Raw genomic sequence first — 21,711 nt, forward strand, 5'->3', positions numbered from 1 at the left:
CTGAAAACATATGGTAATGAAGTAAGACATAACTGAAGAGGGAATTAATGGAATACAGTCCAAGTCTGAAGGAAATATTCAGAGTGAAGATCACAGAGACGAGGGGATAGAAAAATACAGGAAATAATGTAAGAGACATAAGGGAAATAGTGAAAACTAAAATTCATATAACTTAAGCCTGAGAAAGAGAGGACAGAGAGACCTTGATCTGCAGGTTAAGGAAACAGCATGTATCATAAGCTGGATAATACAAAAACAAGCAAACAATCTATATCTAGATACATGGCTATAACATTAAATACAAATTTAAAGACCATTTTTAAAAATGTTCAACGCAGAAAAATTGTCTTCAAAGAAATAGCAATAAGACATAAACTGACTACTCAACAAATGATGGAAATCAGGAGACAGTGCAATATCTTCAAAGTGCTGAAAGAAGGACTATTAATTTAGAATTATGTATCTAGTGAAATGTTTTTCTAGAAGTCAAATTAGTACATTTTCAGATGAAAAGAAATTGAAAAAATTACCAGTAGCAAAATTAAAATCCTAAAAGGATATTCTACAAAAAGAGGGGAAAGGGTAACTAAGGGAGAAAGTGTAATGAATATCACATTAACTATTCTGAAACAATAATAATGTTTCTAAAGTATTTGTAGGGAATTAAAATACAAAGCAGCAATATCATAAATTTGGGAAAAGGGTAAATACAGTTAAGGTATTCTCAGGTTTCAGCATTGCCCAAAAGTAATAGAATACTTATTTATTTTAGAGTTTTGTTAATTCTGTGTGTGTGTTTTAATCTCTAGGGTAGACAGTGAACGTAAAGGATCATATAACTGCCAAGTTAATAAAGTAGAAAAATAGAATAATAAAAAGTAACCAATATAGAACAACAGGAACTCTTAGTCATTGCTGGTGGGAAAGCAAAATGTACAGTCACCTAGGAAGACCATTTGGTGGTTTCTTAAAATATGAAACATCATCTTACTATAACAATTCAGCAGTCATACTCCTTGGTATTTACCTAAAGGAATTGGAAACGTACGTCTACACAAAAACCTGCACATGAATGTTTATACTGCCTTTATTCACAATTGCCAAAACTTGGAAACAACCAAGATGTCCTTCAATAGGTGAATGGATGAATAAACTGTAGTACATCCAAGGGAATATTACTCAGCAATATTAAGAAATGAGCTATGAAGCTATGAGAGGATATGGAGGAACCCTAAACATATTACTAAGTGAAAGCAGTCAGTCTGAAAAGGCTACATATTGTATCATTCCAACTACATGATGTTCTAGAAAAGGCAAAACTATGGAGATGATAAAATGATCAGTGGTTGCCAGGAGCTGCGGGGAGGGAGTGAAGGAAGAGAGGGATGAAAAGGCAGAGCACATAGGATTTTTAGGGCAGTGAAACCGTTCTGTAAGCTGCTATAGTGATGGATACACGTCATTATAGAATGTTTTATAATACTAAGAGTGAACCATAATGTAAACTATAGACTTTGGGTAATGGTGTCAGTGTAGGTTTACCAGTTGCAAAAATGTACCACTCTGGTGGGAGATGTTGATAGTGGGGGAGGTCATGGCAAGGGGGTCAAGGGATATATTAGGGAATCTCTGTACTTTTTGCTCACTTTTGCTATGAACCTAAAACTGCTAAACAATTAAGTCTTTTTTAAATAGAGTCATCTAAAATAAACACATTTTTTAAAATAAAGCATTAAAGGAGAGAAAATCAAAATAGACAGGGCATATTGGAAGCAAATACTAAGATAGTAGATTTAAGCCCCCAAATAGTAGTAATTATATTAAATTTCAACATATTGGGGCATCTGGGTGGCTCAGTCTGTTAAGCGTCTGACTCTTGATGTCGGCTCAGTTCATAATCTCACAGTTTGCAAGATCGAGCCCCACGTCAGCCTTTGTGGTAAGTGTGGAGGCTGCTTGGGATTCTCTCACTCCCTCTCTGTGTCTCTGCCCCTCCCTTGCTCATGCTCACTCTCTCTTTCTCTCTCAAATAAGTAAACTTAAAAGCCAAAAAAAACCAAACAAACAAAAAAACAAAACAAACCTGGGCAGACAACATTAACAGATATTTCCTCAAAAAAGACATACAGATGCCCAACATCTGAAGAGGCTCAACATCACCCATCATCAGGGAAATACAAATCAAAACTACAATGAGATATCACCTTATACCTGTCAGAATGGCTAAAATCAAAAATACAAGAAACAGGTGCTGGCAGTGATGTGAAATCCTTGTGCACTGTTGGTGGGAGTGCAAGCTGGTGCGGCAACTGTGGAAAACCGTATGGAAGTTCCTCAAAAAAGTAAAAATAGAACTACCCTAGCATCCAATAATAATAATACTGGGTACTTACCCATAGAATACAAAACCGCTAATTCTAAAAGATAATATGCGGCATCCTGTGTTTATTGTAGCATTTTTTACTGTAGCCGCATTATAGAAGCAGCCTAAGTGTCCATTCATAGATGAATGGATAAAAACGATGTTGTAGATAAAGACAATGGAATATTATTGAGCCATAAAAAAAGAATGAAATCTTGCCATTTGCAGTGACATGGATGGAGCTAGAGTATAATGCTAAGTGAAATGAGTCAGAGAAAGACAAATACTGTATGATTTCACTCATGGAATTTAAGAAACAAAACAAATGAACAGTGGGGAGAAAAAGAGATAAACCAAGAAACAGACCCTTAAATGTAGAGAACAAACTGGTTACCAGAGGGGAGATGGGTGGGGGTATAGGTGAAATAGATGATGGGGATTAAGGAGTGCACTTGTGATGAGAACTGAGTAATGTATGCAGTTGTTGAATTCCTATATTGTACACCTGAAACTAATATAACACTGTTAACTATACTAGAACTAGAGTTAAAAATTGAATAAAAGTGAAAAACATAAAATACTAGAAATATTTTAAAATATGAACCTTTGTGTTATTGATAATTCTAAATACTTTTAAAATTTTTAACTAGGAAATAATTAGCAAATTCTGTACTTTCCTTAGGGAGTAATTTCTTGTTGTTCCTAAATTATCCAAACTGTGTTTGATGAGCTTTGTTTTCAGTAAATATATTCTAAATATTAAATTGAAGTTTTCTAGTTTCAATGGAGATTTTTTAATATCAGTAGATAGTTGTCTTTATTTTAAATAGGTGGATGCAGTTTCTTTGGGAAACTTGACATGAGATATGTTTATTATAAATAACATTTCTGCTTATAATTGTATGAGTTAAGGGTTTTCAAGTTTCTCCGATATTACAAATTTTTTTTTCTTCCTCTTTGGTTTTAAAATAAAACAATCCATCTTTTTAGATGTACCTTTCTATAACTTTTTTTAACTTTTTTTTTGGTAGCTGTTTAAAACATAATACATATGTGTAATTTACTTTAATGTTAACATTAAAATTGAATTTAAGGCTTTCAGAGTTATGGTCTAGCTGAATACTGTGCCTCTACTAATAGTCTTGATTTCATAACCAGCAACAATTTTATTCTGTTTATTAACTGGATCTAGTAAGTCAACTGAGATTTATGAAATGCAATGGAAAAAATAAATAATTCTACAGAATTTTATATCACATTTCCTTTTAATTGACTAGATGAAACCGTTGTTGTATTTACATTTCTGAATGGCTTTTTCATCAATTAATAGGGTGTAATATCTGAATTTTACCTGTTTGAAAAATTTAAATCTTTCTAGGACAAACTGAATTATGCTTGAATTAATTATGACAATTTAGTGTGTTTGAAATTGTTATATTTTTACACTTTTAGTGCAGTATTTAATGGTGATTAAAACTTCTAATTTTTGAGGGCTACTTAAAAATGACTTGTGTGTGAAGAACTTTCATTTTAAAGAATGATTTCTGACCAAAATGTTTTTTTAGTTGATTCTGAAAGTGATTACTGCTAGTAAAATGAATTTATATTACTATTGTGTTAACTTTTTTCTGAAGGTTGCACAGTGAATTAAAAGATGCTGTTGAAAAGCAACTGGAGACCCTTCCCTTTGGCACAGATATGGGAAATGATATATATACAGATGATGAAACAGTCAGGAATCTTCAAGAACAATTACAACTAGCCAATCAAGTGAGTGACATATATTTTTAAAATTTTATTCTGAATTAACAGAATTTTTTAAATCTCTGTTAATCATTATTTATGAATGATAATAGTGGAACAGCAAAATTAATACATACTGATTTTCTACAAGATACATTTAACAGCTAACAAAACGTATAATATATACCCTCCCTAATTGTTATAAATATAGTTACAAAATGTATGTTTTAATTGAATCATAAAGCTTTTGATGTGATTTTTATGTCTTATTAAAATATTTTAATTCCCAAGAAAATTTTTAAAGAAAATTATTCACTCACCTAAACTTACATTTTTCATTTTTCTGTGTTTTCTTTTCATACTGTGTTCTCTTCAGTTTTCTAAGATCATAGAATTATATTTTTTCAAAATTATACTTCTCCAAGTTACTTTCTCTCCTTTTGTCCTCCCTCATAGTAATTGAAATATTTGTTATATATATATATATATATATATATATATATATATATATATATATACACACACACACACACACGTATTTGTTTTATATATATATATATGTATTTGTTATATGTATATATATGTATTTGTTATACATATATATATGTATTTGGTATATGTATATATGTGTATTTGGTATACATACATATATATATATATTATACATACATATATCCTGTTTTCTACACTGAACATTTTTGTGATTATACATAAAGGAGTTTAATTTTAATTTATGATTTTCTATTCTAGGCATCTCATAACTTGTATGGATTTGAATCTCATTCTACTTTCTACTTACATGCCTCAGTTTCCTCATTTATAAATGGAGATTACAAATTCTTTATTGTGATTTTGATTTTATAGTTATCTATGAAAAATCACTTTTTTATATCCTAGAAATTTGGTTTTAAAATTTTTATACTTGTGAAATTGAGAATTTAATCAGGCAGGCTATATGTACCTTGATAAAGGAGCATGTATTTAACTCTGATTTTATTTTTTTAATGTGTAAAGGGAAGGAATTTGAAAAAGCATGCTCTTTACTCTGTTCAAACTAGTATTATCAGGATTTCTAAATATTTGTATAGAAATGAATGAAAATTAATTGAAGCTTATGAATGCTTTCTAACCAGGTAGCAAAAGCTGATGCACAATGTACAATTCTCAGTAGTCCATAATAGATTGTGGTAGACCATATGTAAAACAACCCTTTGTTAATATACCTTAGGTATATACAATGATTATTTGTCAATCATACTTCAGTAAAACTGAAAAACAATTAAGAACTAGAAATTGGAGAGGGAGAAGTTAAGATGGCAGAGAAGTAGGGGACTGGGATTTTCCTTGTCCCTCAAACATAGCTCTATTTCGGTCAGATCACTTGAACACCCAGGAAATAGATATGCAGAGTGGCAGAAGTATCTCCACAGTTGTAGGGAGACAGCTTGGCAGATTCCAAGTACATGTATGTGAATTGGGGGAGATAAAACGGCATAGGCACAGAGGGGAGGGAACCCCTTCTGTGGAGAGAAAAAAAGGAGAGAGAGGGGCTGTGAAATTCCAATGTCAAATTAGCACAAAAGGAAAACTTCTCTGGACCACAGACTGGGGAACAAAAGATATGGAGAGTACCAGGTTCTATTTTGCAAAAAAGCCTTAGAAGCTGAAACAAGGAGATTTCAAAAGTGCGTGGCTTTCTGTGGAACCAAGCTGGAAGCCTTGGCTCATGCTTCTGGGGAGGAGGAAGCCAGCTCCAAAGCACATAGCATGGTGTAGAATCTCAGAGGAGTACTGGGAGAGAACAGTCCCCTTCTTGGAGTACTTTGTGAAGATGGTATATTGCCTCCCCAAGGAAAAGAGACCCTGCAGGTGCCAGCCAAAGGCCTTTTAAATCAGCAGGGTGGGGTGGCTCTACTCCAGAACAGGGGAAAGGAGTCCCACTGAGCTGGGTCCTTTGAGACTTTGGGTTATGAATCCCAGCTGAGCACTTAGAAGGCGCAGGAACTGTGGATCAGGGCAAGCTGACTCCCCTAACTATTCTGTGAGGGCTGCCTGAACAGTGTGGGTTGAGATACCCATTCCAGGGAAGAGAGATTGGAGGGTTGACATTTTTCTCCCCAACACCAACGCCAACACAGTGGGACTTAAGAGAGCACCTCAGTGGCCCCTAGTGTAGGCGAGACCAGCTTACACCAAAATCTGCCCATATGACAACTGCTTACTTAATGGAGGAAGACTGACTGATACAACACAGCTGGCCTCTCCTCCAGACCAGCACAGCCACTGGTCCCAGGCACCAACACACAAGTGTTTCTTTTTGTTTGTTTTTCTGTTTGTTTTCCTTTATTCTTTTCTTTTTCTTTCTCTTTCTTCCCTCTTTTATGTTTCTTTTGGAATCAGGCTCAAAGTTTCTGATTTGTTTTTGGTCAATTCTTATATATATATATGTGTGTGTGTATAAATAATAATATATATATATTATTTACTCAATTTCACAAGTATATATATATATAATATATATATTTATATATACTCAATTTCACAAGTGTATATATATATATATATATATATATATATATATATAATATATCAGTCATTTTTATTCTGTTCTTTTTCCACCTTCTCTCTCCTTCTTTGTTTTCCTCTCTCCCTGAATTTAGCCTTATAGTTTTTTGATTCTCTATTTTGATTTCTTTTCTCCCTTTTCATTTTTCTCTTTTTATGGGATAAGACTTCCACCCTCTTTCCTTTTTTGGGGGTTGAGTTGGTTACTTCATCAAAAACATTAAAGCACATCTAGTTGAAGGCCCCCACATTCCGCCACTACAAGCAAAGAGGAGCTCTGCACAGTACTGATCACTAGGATGAGCAGCCAAAATGTACAACAGAGTGCACACCACATATACCAAAAATACCTGGAGTGCCAGGCCTGGATAGGGTATGACCCCTTTTTAAAATAGTAGTACACTCAGGTGCAGGACACAGAAGAAGCTTTTAAAACACAAAACACAGAAACTTAGCCAAAATGACAAAACGGAGGAATTCTCCCCAAAAGAGAATTCAAGATTTCTTCAAGAAGAAAGCAAGGCCAGAGAATTGTTCAAAACAGATATAAGTAATATATCTGAACAAGAATTTAGAATAACAGCCATAAGACTAACAACTGGGCTTGAAAAAAGCATAGAAGACACCAGAGAAACTCTTGTTGCAGAGATCAAAGACCTAAGAACTAGTCATGATGAATTAAAAAATGCTATAACTGAGATGCAAAATAAACTAGAAACAGTGACAGCGAGAATGGAAGAAACAGAGGAGAGACGAGGTGAAATAGAAGATAAAATTTTGGAAAATAAGCTGAAAAGAAAAAGGCAGGGGGGAGGAAATTACTAGATCACGAGGGGAGAATTGGAGACCTAAGTGATTCCATGAAATGAAACGAGTGTCCATATCATAGGAGTTCCATAAGAAGAAGAGTGAGAGAAAGGGGCAGGTTTATTTGAACAAATTATAGCTGAGAACTTCCCTAATCTGGGGAAAGAAACAGGCATCCAAGTCCAACAGGCACAGAGAACTCCCTTCAGAATCAACAAGAACAGGTCAACACCATGACATATCCTAGTGACACTGGCGATATACAAAGATAAAGAGAGAATTCTGAAGACAGCTAAGGACAAACGATCCTTAGCCTACAAGGGTTGACACATAAGGGTAGTAGCAGATTTGTCCACTGAACCTTGGCAGGCCAGAAGGGAGTGGCAGAAAATATTCAACATGCTGGATAGGAAAATTATGCAGCCAAGAATCCTTTATCCAGCAAAGCTGTCGTTCAGAATAGAAGGGGAGAAAAAAAGAGTTCTCCAGACAAAAAGAAAACTAGAGAAGTTTGTGATGACTAGACCAGGCCTACAAGAGATCCTAAGGGGTACTGTGTGTGTGGAAAGCAGCAAAGACTACAGAAGGACCAGGGATATCATCACAAACATCAAATCTACAGAAAACACAATGGCACTAAATTCATATCTTTCAACAATCACTCTGAATGTAAATGGACTAAATGCCCCAATCAAAAGACATAGGGTTTCAAGATGGATAAAAAACAAGAGCCATCAATATGCTGCCTACAAGAGACTCCTTGAAAGTGAGGGGATGGAGAACCATCTATCATGCTAATGGACGTTGAAAGAAAGCCAGAGTAGCCATACTTTCATCAGAAAAACTAGATTTGAAAAGAAAGACTGTAACAAGAAATCAAAAAAGGCATTATATCATAAATAAAGGTTCTCTGCACCAAGAAGTTTTAATAATTGTAAATATGCCCCCAGTGTGGAAGCACCCACTTATATAAATCTATTAATCACAAACAGAAGCAAATTTACTGATAAACACCATAATTGTAAGAGACTTTTATACACCACTTACAACAATGGACAGATTATCTAGGCAGAAAATCAGTACAGAAACAATAGCTCTGAATGACACATTGGACCAGGTGGACTTAACAGATATATTCAGAATTTTTCATAATAAAGCAGAATACACATTCTTCTCGAGTGCACATGGAACATTCTCCAAAATAGATCATATATTGGGTCACAAAACAGCCCTCAACAGGTACAAACAGATTGAGATCATACCGTGCATATTTTCAGATCACAACACTATGAAACTTGAAAGCCCCCAAATACATGGAGGTTAAAGAACATCCTACCTAAGAATGAATAGGTTAAACGAAATTTAAAAAGAAACTTAAAAATATGTGAAAGCAAGTGAAAATGAGAACACAACAGTCTAAACCCTTTGGGATGCAGCAAAGGCAGTCCTAAGAGGAAAATACATTGTAATTCAGGCCTATCACAAGAAGTCAGAAAGGTCCCACATACACAACCTAACCTTACACCTAGAAAAGCTGAAGCAAATAAAGCCCAAAGCCAGCAGAAGAAGGGCAATAATAAACATTAGAGCAGAAATAAATAGAATCCAAAAGAAAACAGTAAAACAGATTAATGAAACTAAGAACTGACTTTTTGAAAGAATAAAAAAAATTGATAACCCCCTAGCCAGACTTCAAAAAGAAAAGAGAGGGGATCCAAATAGATACAATCACAAATAAAAGAGGAGATAGTAAAACCAACACCACAGAAGTACAAGTGTAAGATGATGCTATGAAAAACTATATATGCCAATAAACTGGACAATCTGGAAGAAGTGGACAAATTCATAGACACTCATATACTACCAAAACTCAAATGGGAAGAAATAGAGAACTTGAACAGACCAGTGAAGAAGTGAATGGGTTATCAAGAATCTCCCAACAAAAGAGTCCTGGGCCGGATGGCTTCCTAGGGGAATTCTACCAGACATTCTACTCAAGCTGTTCCAAAAAATACAAATGTAAAGAAAGTTTCCAGACTCATTCTATGAAGTCAGCAGTACCTTACCTCAATTCCAGAACCCAAATCCCCACTAAAAAGGAGAATGACAGGCCAATATCCCTGATGAACCTGGATGCAGAAATTCTCAGCAAGATGGTAGCAAATCGAACTCAATAGTACATTAAAAGAATTATTCACTATGAACAAGTGGGATTCATTCCTAGGCTGCAGGGTTGGTTCAATATTTGCAAATCAATCAATGTGATACACCACATTAATAGAAGAAAGGATAAGAACTATATGATCCTGTCTACAGATGCAGAAAAGGCATTCAACAAAACATGGCATCCTTTCTTGATAAAACCCTCACAAAACTCGGGATAGAAAGAACATATCTTAACATCATAAAAGCCATATAGGAAAGACCACAGCTAATATCATCCTCAATGGAGAAAAACCAAGCTCTTTCCCCCTGAGATCAGATACAACAGGGATGTCCACTCTCACCAATGTTGTTCAGCGTAGTGTTGGAAGTCCTAGCCTCAGCAATCAGACAACAAAACCAAATAAAGGCATCCAAATTGGCAAAGAAGAAGCCAAACTTCCACTCTTCACAGATGACATGATTCTCTATGTAGAAAATCTGAAAGACTCCACCAAAAACCTGCTAAAGCTGATACATGAATTCAGCAAAGTCACAGGATATAAAATCAATGTGCAGAAGTCGGTTGCATTTCTATACACCAATAATGAAGCAACAGAAGGAGAAATCAGGGAATCAATCCCATTTACAACTGCACCAAAAACCATAAAATAATTGGGAATAAACCTAACCAAAGAGGTAAAAGATCTGTATGCTGAAAACTATAGAAAGCTTATGAAAGAAATTGAAAAAGACACAAACAAATGGAAAAACATTCCATGCTCATAGAATGGAAGAATAAATATTGTTAAAGTGTTGATGCTACCCAAAGCAATCTAGACATCCAGTGCAATACCTATCAAGATAACACCAGCATTCTTCACAGAGCTAGAACAAACAGTCCTAAAATTTGTATGAAACTACAAAAGACTCCAAATAGCCAAAGTAATGTTGAAAAAGAAAACGAATTGGGAGCATCACAATCCTGGACTTCAACTTGTATTACAAAGCTGTAATCATCAAGTCAGTATGGTATTGACATAAAAACAGTCCCACAGATAAATGGGATAGAATAGAGAACCCAGAAATGGACCCACAAATATACCAATCTTCAACAAAGAAGGAAAGAGTATCCAATGGAAAAAAAGTCTCTTTAGCCAACGGGCCTGGTAGAACTGGACAGCAACATGCAGAAGAATGAAACTGGGCTACTTTCTTACACCATATACAAAAATAAACTCAAAATGGATGAATGACCTTAATGTGAGACAGGAAACCATCAAAATACTATAGGTGAAAACAGGCACCAATCTCTTTGACCTAAGCCACAGCAACTTCTTATTTGACATGTCTCCAGAGGCAGGGAAATAAAAGCAAAAATGAACTATTGGGACCTTATCAAGACAAAAAGCATCTGCATAGCAAAGGAAACAGTCAAGAAAACTAAAAGACAACCAACAGAATGGGAAAAGATATTTGCAATTGACATCTCAGATAAAAAGGGTTAGTATCCAAAATCTATAAAGAACATCTCAAACTCAACACCCAAAAAACAAATAGCCAGTGAAGAAATAGGCAGAAGACATGAATAGACACTTCTCCAAAGAAGACATCCAGATGGAAACAGACACATGAAAATATGCTCAAGGGGTACCTAGTGGCTCAGTTGGTTAAGCGTCTGACTTTGGCTCTGGTCATGATCTCATGGTTCGTGAGTACGAGCCCCACCTCAAGCCAAGCTCTATGCTGATATCTCAGAGCCTGGAGCCTGCTTTGGCTTCTGTGTCTCCCTCTCTTTCTGCCCCTCCATCACTCATGCTCTGTCTCTCTGTCTCAAAAATAAATAAACATTAAAAAAAAATTAAGCACAAGAAAAGATGCTCAACATCATTCATCCTCAGGGAAACACAATCCAAATGAGATACCACCTCCCACTGGTCAGAATGGCTAAAATTAACTCCAGAAACAGCAGATGTTGGCGAGGATGTGGAGAAATGGGAACCCTCTTGCACTGTTAGGGGGGATACAAACTGTTGTAGCCACTCTGGAAAACAGTATGGAGGTTCCTTAAAAAATTCAAAATACATATACTGTACAACCCAGCAATTGCACTGCTAGGAATTTATCCAAAGACACAGAAATGCTGGTTCAGAGGGGCACATGCACTCCCATGTTTACAGCAGCACTATCAACAATAGTTCATGAGTTGAAGCCCCGCATTGGGCTCTGTGCTGACAGCTCAAAGCCTGGAACCAGCTTCAGAATCTGTGTCTCCCTCTCTCTCTGCCCCTCCCCTGCTCATGCTCTGTCTCTCTCAAAAATAAACATTAAAAAAAATTAAAAAGTTAAATTTTAGCTATGAAATAATAAAAAAATTTCAACATAAGAAATTTCATCTTTTGGGTTCTTCTCTAAATTGTTATTAACACAAGTGCGTATCAGGGCATCTGGGTGGCTCAGTCGGTTGTGTCTAGACTCTTGATTTCAGTTCAAGTCATGATTTCAGGGTCATGGAATCGGGTGCTACATTGATGCCCAGCATGGAGCCTGCTTGAGAGTCTCTTCTCCTTCTCCCCCTGCCCTTCCCCCTGACAAGAAAGAAAAAAAAAAGATTAAAAAAAATACAAAGTGCATATCATCAAAAATAGTACGACTATAAAATCTTTACACAGTCTTATTTATATTTTTGTGACTTTATATATAAGAATTCATTCTGTAAAAGAATATGATTCATTTGTACTGTGTAATAGCCTACTAATAATTTAATGAATTCTTGATTCTTTTTGTTTTATAGGAAAAAACTCAGGCTGTGGAACTCTGGCAGACTGCTTCTCAGGAGTTGGACAGACTTCAGAGACTTTACCAGGAATATATGACTGAGGCCCAGATTCATGTAGTTGAAAGTCAAAAACAAAAGGTAATCTTGGATTTCATAGTTTTCTTACATTTCAGTTTTCATAGTTTTCTTATATATCTTCATTCTGGAGAAACTCAGTTTTGAAGAGGAATGCCTAAGTGTCCATTGTGTTATTTACGTTAAATAGACCTTTGCTGATTAGATATTTCTTGGACAGTTAGTCAAAGCAGTGCCTATTGTACATTAGGTTTTATAATATAAATTAGCAATGGAAGCTGTATTTAGTTCTAAGAAACAGGTATAAGATGATTCTGTATAAATGGACCCCCAAACTTTTATATTGTTAATTTCCTACCTTGCTTAAGACAGAAACTATTCATTAGATCACGGCCAGTGAAGAAACCTGCTCAAATATAGTGACAACGTCATGTAAGATGAAAATATTAACACCCTTAATGTGACCTCTAAGATAGGTATCAAGTGTTTTAGCATAAGTTAATCAGATTAGAGTTTTATAATAGGAAGAGATCTTAATGATTAAGGCATTCTTTCTATCTAAAGCAAGAATGATTTTTATATTGTCAAAGTGGACATTAAGCTTTTGCTGTATACCTCTGTTGACATGAACTTACCATGTCACAAGACCATCCATTCCTTGAAAAATCTGCCTCCTTTATCCTTCCATTGATTCTTTTTCTACTAGGAACATTGACAGTTGTAGAGTAATCCCAATTCTGATTCCTTTTCTGTGGGTTTTGAGAAGGCAGCTATGTAAATACATTGGTTATCACGCCTTTCTTTAATTCTCATTTATGGACTTTTCAAATTCCAGTTTAAGATTGTTCCTATTATTATCAGCATTACTGGGAATTTTTACCTAAAGGAGTCATAATAATGCTTACATGATGCTTTGCACTTTACAAAATGATTTTTCTATATATTCCCTGGTTTGCAAATAACCCATATGTAGTCTGAGCCTTAAGACGTTTACCTCTGAGAGAAGGGGAGCGGGGAGAATGGGAAAAATGAGTGAAGGGGAGTGAAGAGGAGATACAGGCTTCCAGATATGGACTGAATAAGTCACAAGAATAAGAGGCACATTATAGGGAATATAGTCAGTGATATTATAGCAACATTGTATGGTGACAGATGGTAGCTATACTCATGGTGAGCCATAGCATGTATAGAGAAGTTGGATCACTTCTCTATTGTGTTGGTTGTATACTTGAAACTAATGTAACATTGTGTGTCAACTATACTCAAAAGTGTGGGGGCGCGTGGGTGGCTCAGTCAGTTGAGTGACTGACCTTTGATTTCAGTTCAGGTCATGATCTCAGAGTCATGGAATTAAGCCCCATGTAGGGATCTACACTGAGCTTGGAACCTGCTTAAGATTCTCCCTCCCTGCCATGCTCTCCCTCTCCCCCACCCCTCTCTTTCTTTCTCTCTGTGTCAAAAAAAAAAAAATTGAAAGTGTGTCTGTGTATGGATATGTGTATATAGATAGATAGCATTTTATCAAAAAGAAAAGGCTTTTACTTCTGAGATCTAGAAACCATTTCTAATACAATCTAGTTCTTTGAGGCTGTTTTCCTCATTTAGGTCAATCTACTAAGTCCTATGTTATTTACCTTTATTCTTGTACTGTAGCTATGCAGTTAGTTTTCTTTTTTTGAACAAGACTTTACAAATAATACTTTGTCCTTATTTCCCCAGTTATCTATCAGTCTTTAATTCTGTCATCCAACATATTAACAGCCCCTTCCAATTTTGTGTCCCCTGCACATACTGTGTTTAACAGGATCATAACAGATAATGACATAACTTAAAAATTCAAGCCATGAGAATTTTAAAAGGGGGATAGAAGGACAATAATTCCTGTGCCAGGGTTTTATGTTATAGGTTTTGAGTAGGTTTGAATGTAGTTTTCCAAAATTATGCAGTGTCTCTCTTAGCATGTCTATTTACTAATAAACCAATTTTTTAGAAATAGTGGTCTTACATAAAAAATAAATACATTCATTTTTTGTAATCATTTTTAAAAGTTTTTGTCTTATTTCTTCAACTGTTAATTCACACAATAACAGAAAGGCAAGTAATTTCATCTAAACTTAGGCACAATGAATTTAGACTTGATTTTAGGTTAATTTTACATACAGGTTGAACCTGAATGTCTGTTGTACAGAATGCTATTTATGTACACTTCTACCTTCCTACTGTAGGATCAACTGACCAATTTTCAACAACTGACCAAGCAACTTCATGTTACTAATGAGAACATAGAAATGGTAAGTGAAAGTATCCATTTAGTGTGCTTGTTTATACAAACTAGAAATTGTCACTATAAATATTATTTATGCTAATAAAAATCAGTAACAGAAAATCCTGTGTTACGTGAAATTAAGTAGGCAGTCCTCTTTTTTATCTTTTACATTCAATAGCATGACAGAATTCACAAAACTTACTGGAGATCTAAAGCTAAAATCTCTCTGAAATACCACCTAATCTAATGGTTATCTTAGGGTACTAGGTAGGATCTCCTGAGAGTATTCTAGACTGTGAGCTTCTCAAGAGTATGACTCATGCTTTATTCTTTCTTTTTTTTTTTTTTTTTTTTTAACATTTATTCATTTTTGAGAAACAGAGAGTGCAAGCGGGGGTGGTACAGAGAGAGAGAGAGACACAGAATCCAAAGCAGGCTCCAGGCTCTGACCTGTCAGCACAGAGCCCGACATAGGGCTCGAACTCACAGACCGCAAGATCATGACCTAAGCCGAAGTCAGACGCTCAACCGACTGAGCCGCTCAGGCACCCCTCTCATTCTTTATTCTTACCATTTCGTGTAGCACACTGCTAGGTATATAATAAGAATTGTAGAACTGTTAAATAAACTAATAGACCAATTTCTTAAAAATAATGGGACATTAAGGATCATTTGTTAGTGGATTGACCACCAGTATTATTTGGTATATCTAAATTTCCCTTTAATATTTTTCTAAAAGAAATGTAATTAGCCTTCCTAATTCTACTCTTTACCTTTTTTCTCCTCTCACTTTTCTTTTTCTCTTCTTTTGTCTCCTTTTCTTTTCCTTTCTTCTTGGAATTTTATTTTACCTCATTGTTGAGTAATATAATTATGACATCCCAGGTAATTCCTCTCTTTCCTTTCTTCATTTTGCTTAGTTACTCTGCTAATTCTTGTTAGTACCTAATGAAAATGTCTTTGTTTAAGAGTGGAGTTGTGCCATCAAAAGTAAGTTATCTAATTTTTTCTACCTTTCAAAATTTTCTCCTTTAACCATGCAAAAAATTATTAAATAAATTTTGCCTTATTTAGCTTCTATTTTTTAATCACTTAAAGTTTTTGATGATATACTTCTTAGACATTTTAAAAATAATATTAAAAGTGCTCCAGAACTAAATGACTAATATCCATAATCAGGAAATCATATTTCTGCATGAAATCAGTAGTTTAACCTATTATCACAATTATTCATTCTTTCAGTATATCTCCTAGAATTTCAGGGATTATATAATCCTCTGTTACCTTATACCACAGAGCTCCTATTTTATTATAAGCAACCCAAAATCATTATGATAAAAGTCATCGGAAGCAAATATTTGAGTATTCATAGGAAATGCATTAAAATTTTTCTAAGACACAAGAATTCATAGATTTTACCCAAAACTAAGAATAGAAAGTTATGGGTATAATAAAAGTGATAAAGGAGTGACAAGATGGATATAAGAGATGAAAGAGAGAGAGCAAAGAAGAGGCTGTCTTGGTGGTTAAAATAAAGGAAAATGGTAAGAGAAATTTTGAAACTTAAGAATTTTTCTTAATGTACCTATCAGGTGGCAAACAAGACTGCTAAATGTGAAGAGACATAGCTAACTGATTGTAAAGATTTTGTATGTCTCAAAGAGCATTCAGAGCATAGGCATAGGAGCACGTTTGAGTAAAAATCAGACTTGAAGAAAAGTACCCTTTAAAAATCAAGCAGTTCCATAAAAAAGTTTCCTGAATTCATAATAAGCTGATTAATGGAATCAGTCCCTATGATGTACAGTAAATTGGTGAGTATACAAGAAGTAATTATCTTTCATGACCAGTGCACTTTTGTAACATATGGAAGTGATGTGAATGATACGTAAAAGTACAAGTTTATATTTATTTATTACAAGTATATATTTATTTATATAATAGTAGTTGATATTTCCTAGAGGTTCTCTTAGTGAAATAATATTCTTTTCTGAGATTTGTTCATCTCTATAAAATTACTCAAAAATATTTGCTAATTGCATATTAAGTTCCTTTCACTGTTAAAGGTTGCAAGAGAAATGTGCATCTAACCATAAATTCCTGTCCTACTTGGTAAAACAGGATGACATATGAAATAATCATGATTGATGATTGAAAGGGATGCCTCCTTGGACCTTTATGAATCTTCAAACTCTAGAATATTAATATAGTATTTAATTTTCTTTGTAATGACAAATACAGAACACCAAAGCCATATTCAGTTGCAGTTTTTGAGCTCTACTAGGCTTGCTAGCAAATCAAGTGTGTTAGTTTCTAATACTAGCTTTTTATAATTCACAGTTTCAATTTATAATTCTCCTAATTGCTCTATGTCATTTATTTTTAAGGTGTTCCCAACTGGTAAAAGACACAAGCATTAATTATGTTAATGCTAAGACAGTATATGTAATAAAACATTAATGGTGCATTACAGACATAGAAGAATTCAGAGATGTGAATCAGTTTGGACTGAAGTCATTGAGATTGCTTGACAGGAGAATTTGAAATGATATTAAAAGTCATCTATTTCCTCAAATGACATAGGCATCTTTCATTAAATGCTTTTCAGTTAAATGATCATCTAGCCTATGCTTTAGATATTCCTTGTAAGAGATTTATCACTTCCCCAAAGAGTCTGTTCTTTTGAATTCTGATTATTAGAAAACTAAAATCTTCATAAATTTCCTCCCATTGATATGTGATTTTATCTTTTGGAGTAACATAGAACAAGCTCACTTCTTCAAGTCAACCCTTCAATTATTTACATGTAACCATTAGGTCTTTCCTGATTCATGCCCAGTGCTGCACCCAGTTTGTTCATTTTAACTATTCTGATATGGTATAATTTACCTACCTTTCATAATTCTAGCCTTCTTTTCCTGTGTGTGACAGTTGGCCTCTTAAATTATGGTCTGTGAATGAACCACTAAATTCTGGTCTGCAGTAGTCTGCTTCCCAAAATAAAGAAAGATGCAGTCTTCAAACTCTTCCATGTTTCAATGGAGACATGCATTCATTTATTCCTTAAAGGTTTAGGTACTTAGAATATACTAAATCATGTGCATTCACTGAGGATTCTGGGAGAAGGTGGTCTTCAATTAATGACTCATATTTTCGCCAGGAATACGTGAAATTTAAATATAATGTTTGAATATAATGTGATGTGTATTGTAAAAATGCATATAAAATTTTATCAAAATATAGAAAGGAAACAATTATTTCTGTCTTAAAGTGAGTGGGCCACACAGGATGTGAAAGGGATAAATGATGGCAGGATGGAATTCTGATTTCAGGAAGAAATAAAATAGTGTATTAAAAATATGAAGTCCGTGGGGCACATCTGTGGCTCAGTCAGTTGAGCATCCAACTTCGGCTCAGGTTGTGATCTTAAGGTTTTTGAGTTCAAGATCCATGTTGGGCTCGCTGCTGGCAGCACAGAACCTGCTTTGGCTCCTCAGATCCCTCCCTCTCTCTCTGCTCCTTCCCCACTCACACTCTCTTAAGAGAGAGAGAGAGAGAGAGGAAGGAAGGAAGGAAGGAAGGAAGGAAGGAAGGAAGGAGAAAGACGGAAGGAGGGAGGGAGGGGGAGTCAATGAAATTGAATAGAATATGATAGAAGCACAATGAAAACTGCTTTGGGGAGAAGCATTTGGACAGATGTATGTATGATTTGTTGGGATGGGAAGAAACTGAAATCAAGACTATGGATTATGAAGCAACTGGAGTCTGTATGACTTTACCTATAAGGCATATAGATAAAGATGATAAGGATAAGGGATCTGTGCCTTTGTGATAAAACCAGCACTTACAGAAGAAAATCAATTTCCTTAAAAAAAGTTTTTTCTACAGTTGGAAGATTGCTACATATCTTACTTTAGGTTCCTTTGCAGGCTAACCCTGAGAAAATGATTCTAAAGCATGTCATTTATTTAGGAGATAATACAAGGGAGCACCAGTAGGGAAATGGGGAAGTGAGACTGGGAAAGGAAGAGAAGGTAGCCAAAGGGTTTTTAAGAAGCATGCCAGTTAACACCGTGGGTAACTGAGACTGAATCCTACCAATGAACTCTGGAAGCCTTTGTATAACAGGCTCAGACTTATTCCACCATGGAGCATAGGAGGAGAGTGAGATGTTTACACACCAGTTCTCTTCAGTCATTGTTATTGAGCTCTTCCAGAGCATACTGGGGACATGAATTCTGCAACACCTGTCACCTTCTGGGCAGTTAAGTGAATAAAGGAGGTTCAAATATTCAAGGAAAGACCTAAAACATAGAAAAACAGATGCACATGGTTTGAAGTGAAGCAGACATCCACTAATGTAGTAAAGGTGAGGAAATATTGCCAAGGTTATATTTTACAGTCAAAAATGCTAATCATTATCATGACTTAATTTTTTCTACTTCTATGCCCTGTAGTCTTTGAAGATGTAGTTTTAAGTGTTCTAATACTGAACGTTTCTGTTTTTTTTCTTGTGGCAGACTAACCAACACTTTCTGAAAACAGTAACTGAACAAAATGTGGAAATTGAGCAACTCCGAAAACAACTTAGGTAAATTCAAAAATGAATTTTGTTATTTTATTAATAATTTTTTTTCAGGGATGCCTAGTGGCTTAGTCGGTTAAGCCTCTGACTCTTGATTTCGATTCAGGTCATGGTCTCTTGGTTCATGAGTTACAACCCTGCATTGGGCTCCGTGCTGATAGTGTGGAGCCTGCTTGAGATTCTCTCTTCCCTCTCTCTTTGCCGCTCCTCCACTCACACACATACACACACATACACTCTCTCTCTCTCTCTCTCTCTCTCTCAAGATAAATTTTTAAAGAAATTATTTTACTTCAGAGCAAGTGATGATGCCATAATTTTTCCATGAGTTTTCCATGAATTTTTTTCTTCCCTTTTAAGCTTCTCTCAAGGCAGATTGAAATCAAGGCAATTAGTGAGGAGGCATCTATTAATATACACATGAAAGGATGTTCCATGATAGTAAAACCAGTGCTTATGGAATAAAATCAGTTCCCTTAGAAACATTTTTTCTGCACATATCTTCTTTGTATTTCCCTGTAAGTAGACCCTGAGAAAAGGGTGTCAAAGCATGTAGTTTATTGAAATGTAATACCAGGGAGCACCAGTAGGAGGAAAGTGGAACAGAGAAGAAGACAAGAAAGCCAGTAGAGAGTTTTTAAAAATCAGGCAACTTAGGGGCACCTGGGTGGCTCACTTGGTTAAGCATCCGGCTCTTGATTGTGGCTCAGTCATGATTTCAGGGTTGGTGCAATCAAGCCTGGCATTGGGCTCCACATGACCAAAACTTTTTTTTCACTTTTTGTCCCCCTTAATCATAATACTGAAAAGTCAAAAGTATAATCATAATAGGGTTTTGCTCTATGATGCAGTAACTTAGAAATATCTTTAAATTGTAGTATATATTTACATTTTATTAAAAAAATGTAAGTTTCTGTTTGTTAAATGAACCTTGCTATTTATTTCGTTTTTTACACCATCATGTATTTGGCCCCACAAAATAACATTTTGCTATTTTAAAAAAAAGAAGAATGCATTTCACAAAATTTTATGCCTTTATCAGCTTTTTAATTTAATTTAAATAAATTTACATTCTTTTCCCCTAGACATTTCTACTCAAGGGCTCTTATTTGGTCCTCTATATTTCTTTTGATAATGATTTTACATTTTAAAATAGTATTCAATCCCAAGATTTTATTTCTCTTTCTTCCAAATGGAAGTGTCTTATTTTAATTATAAAACTAATATAAGTCCATTAGAGAAAACTCTAGATAGCATGAAAGTATACAAGTTACAGTGCAGTTCTGGCACTAACCATGTTTAGTCCAGACTCCACAGATTAAGAGCACAATCCCCAATAAGAACCCTCACTAGGATTCAAGTTTAGGGATCCCCGGGCCACCCACACTCATGGCCAACTGGCTCCAAATACAAGTGTCCCCACAGTAATTCTCTACAATATCTAAGGGAACTCAGGAAAGCACTATACTTATGATTAAAATTTTATTATAAAGTTCACAAATCAGAACCAGCCAAAAGAAGAGACCCATTGAGTGAGATCTAGTAAGATCTCAAAATTAGAACTCTCATGTCCTCTGCCCATGGAACTAGGGTGCAGCACCCTCCTGGCACATCACTGTGTTCACCAACTAGGAAGCTGACCTAAGCCTTAGTGTCCAGACATTTTATTGTATTTTTATTATATGCCTATGATTTGTTTTAAATCTAAATAAATTTACTTTTTTAATGATATTTCTCAATGACTGTGTCATCCAATAAAACATTATTTGACTATACTTTTGCAATTTAAATATCATGACTGATTGAGTCATTGGCCTTTTGATTGAATTCAATCTCCAGTCTACCTTCTCTCCCTGGAGGTCAAGAAGTCAGGCCTATATTACATGGCTCAAAGCCTCAACTCACTAATTACCTGATTGCACTTTCCAGCATGGCCCAGCTCCCATTCCTACCTTGTGTCACTTCATTAGCATAAACTCAGACATGGTCCCAGAGGCCTATCTTGGGGGGCCTGCTATGAGGGGAACGTAGTAGTGGTGGGCTTAAAATTTTATTTTATTTATTTTTTAGGTTATTTATAATTTTTTTTTTTAATTTACATCCAAGTTAGTTAGCATATAGTGCAACAGTGATTTCAGGAGCGGACTCCATAATGCCCCTTGCCCATTTAGCCCATTCCCCTTCCTACAACCCTCCAGTAACCCTCTGTTTGTTCTCCATATTTAAGAATCTCTGACGTTTCATACCCCTCCCTGTTTCTATATTATTTTTGATTCCCTTCCCTTATGTTTATCTGTTTTGTATCTTAAAGTCCTCATATGAGTTAAGTCATAGGATGTTTCTGTTTCTCTGACTAATTTCGCTTAGTGTACATAATACCCTCTAGT

The 21,711-nt window shown here is 35.2% G+C and overlaps 1 protein-coding gene across 3 annotated transcripts in view; it reads left to right on the forward strand.

Annotated features, from left to right (window-relative positions):
• The window catches only part of SCLT1 (sodium channel and clathrin linker 1), a 220,950-nt gene that overhangs the window by 42,769 nt on the left and 156,470 nt on the right, over nucleotides 1-21,711 (forward strand). For all 3 annotated transcript variants that reach the window (XR_006709835.1, XM_045467740.1, XM_045467749.1), the window contains 4 exons: nucleotides 3,997-4,132; nucleotides 12,414-12,536; nucleotides 14,699-14,764; nucleotides 19,260-19,330. Coding sequence is in view for 2 of the 3 variants with exons in the window: in XM_045467740.1 (XP_045323696.1) it covers nucleotides 3,997-4,132; nucleotides 12,414-12,536; nucleotides 14,699-14,764; nucleotides 19,260-19,330 (396 nt within the window). In the remaining variant the exon portion in view is untranslated. The remainder of the gene's footprint in view (nucleotides 1-3,996; nucleotides 4,133-12,413; nucleotides 12,537-14,698; nucleotides 14,765-19,259; nucleotides 19,331-21,711) is intronic.

This window comes from Leopardus geoffroyi, chromosome B1 (assembly GCF_018350155.1).
Source record: "Leopardus geoffroyi isolate Oge1 chromosome B1, O.geoffroyi_Oge1_pat1.0, whole genome shotgun sequence".
Taxonomy (NCBI): domain Eukaryota; kingdom Metazoa; phylum Chordata; class Mammalia; order Carnivora; family Felidae; genus Leopardus; species Leopardus geoffroyi.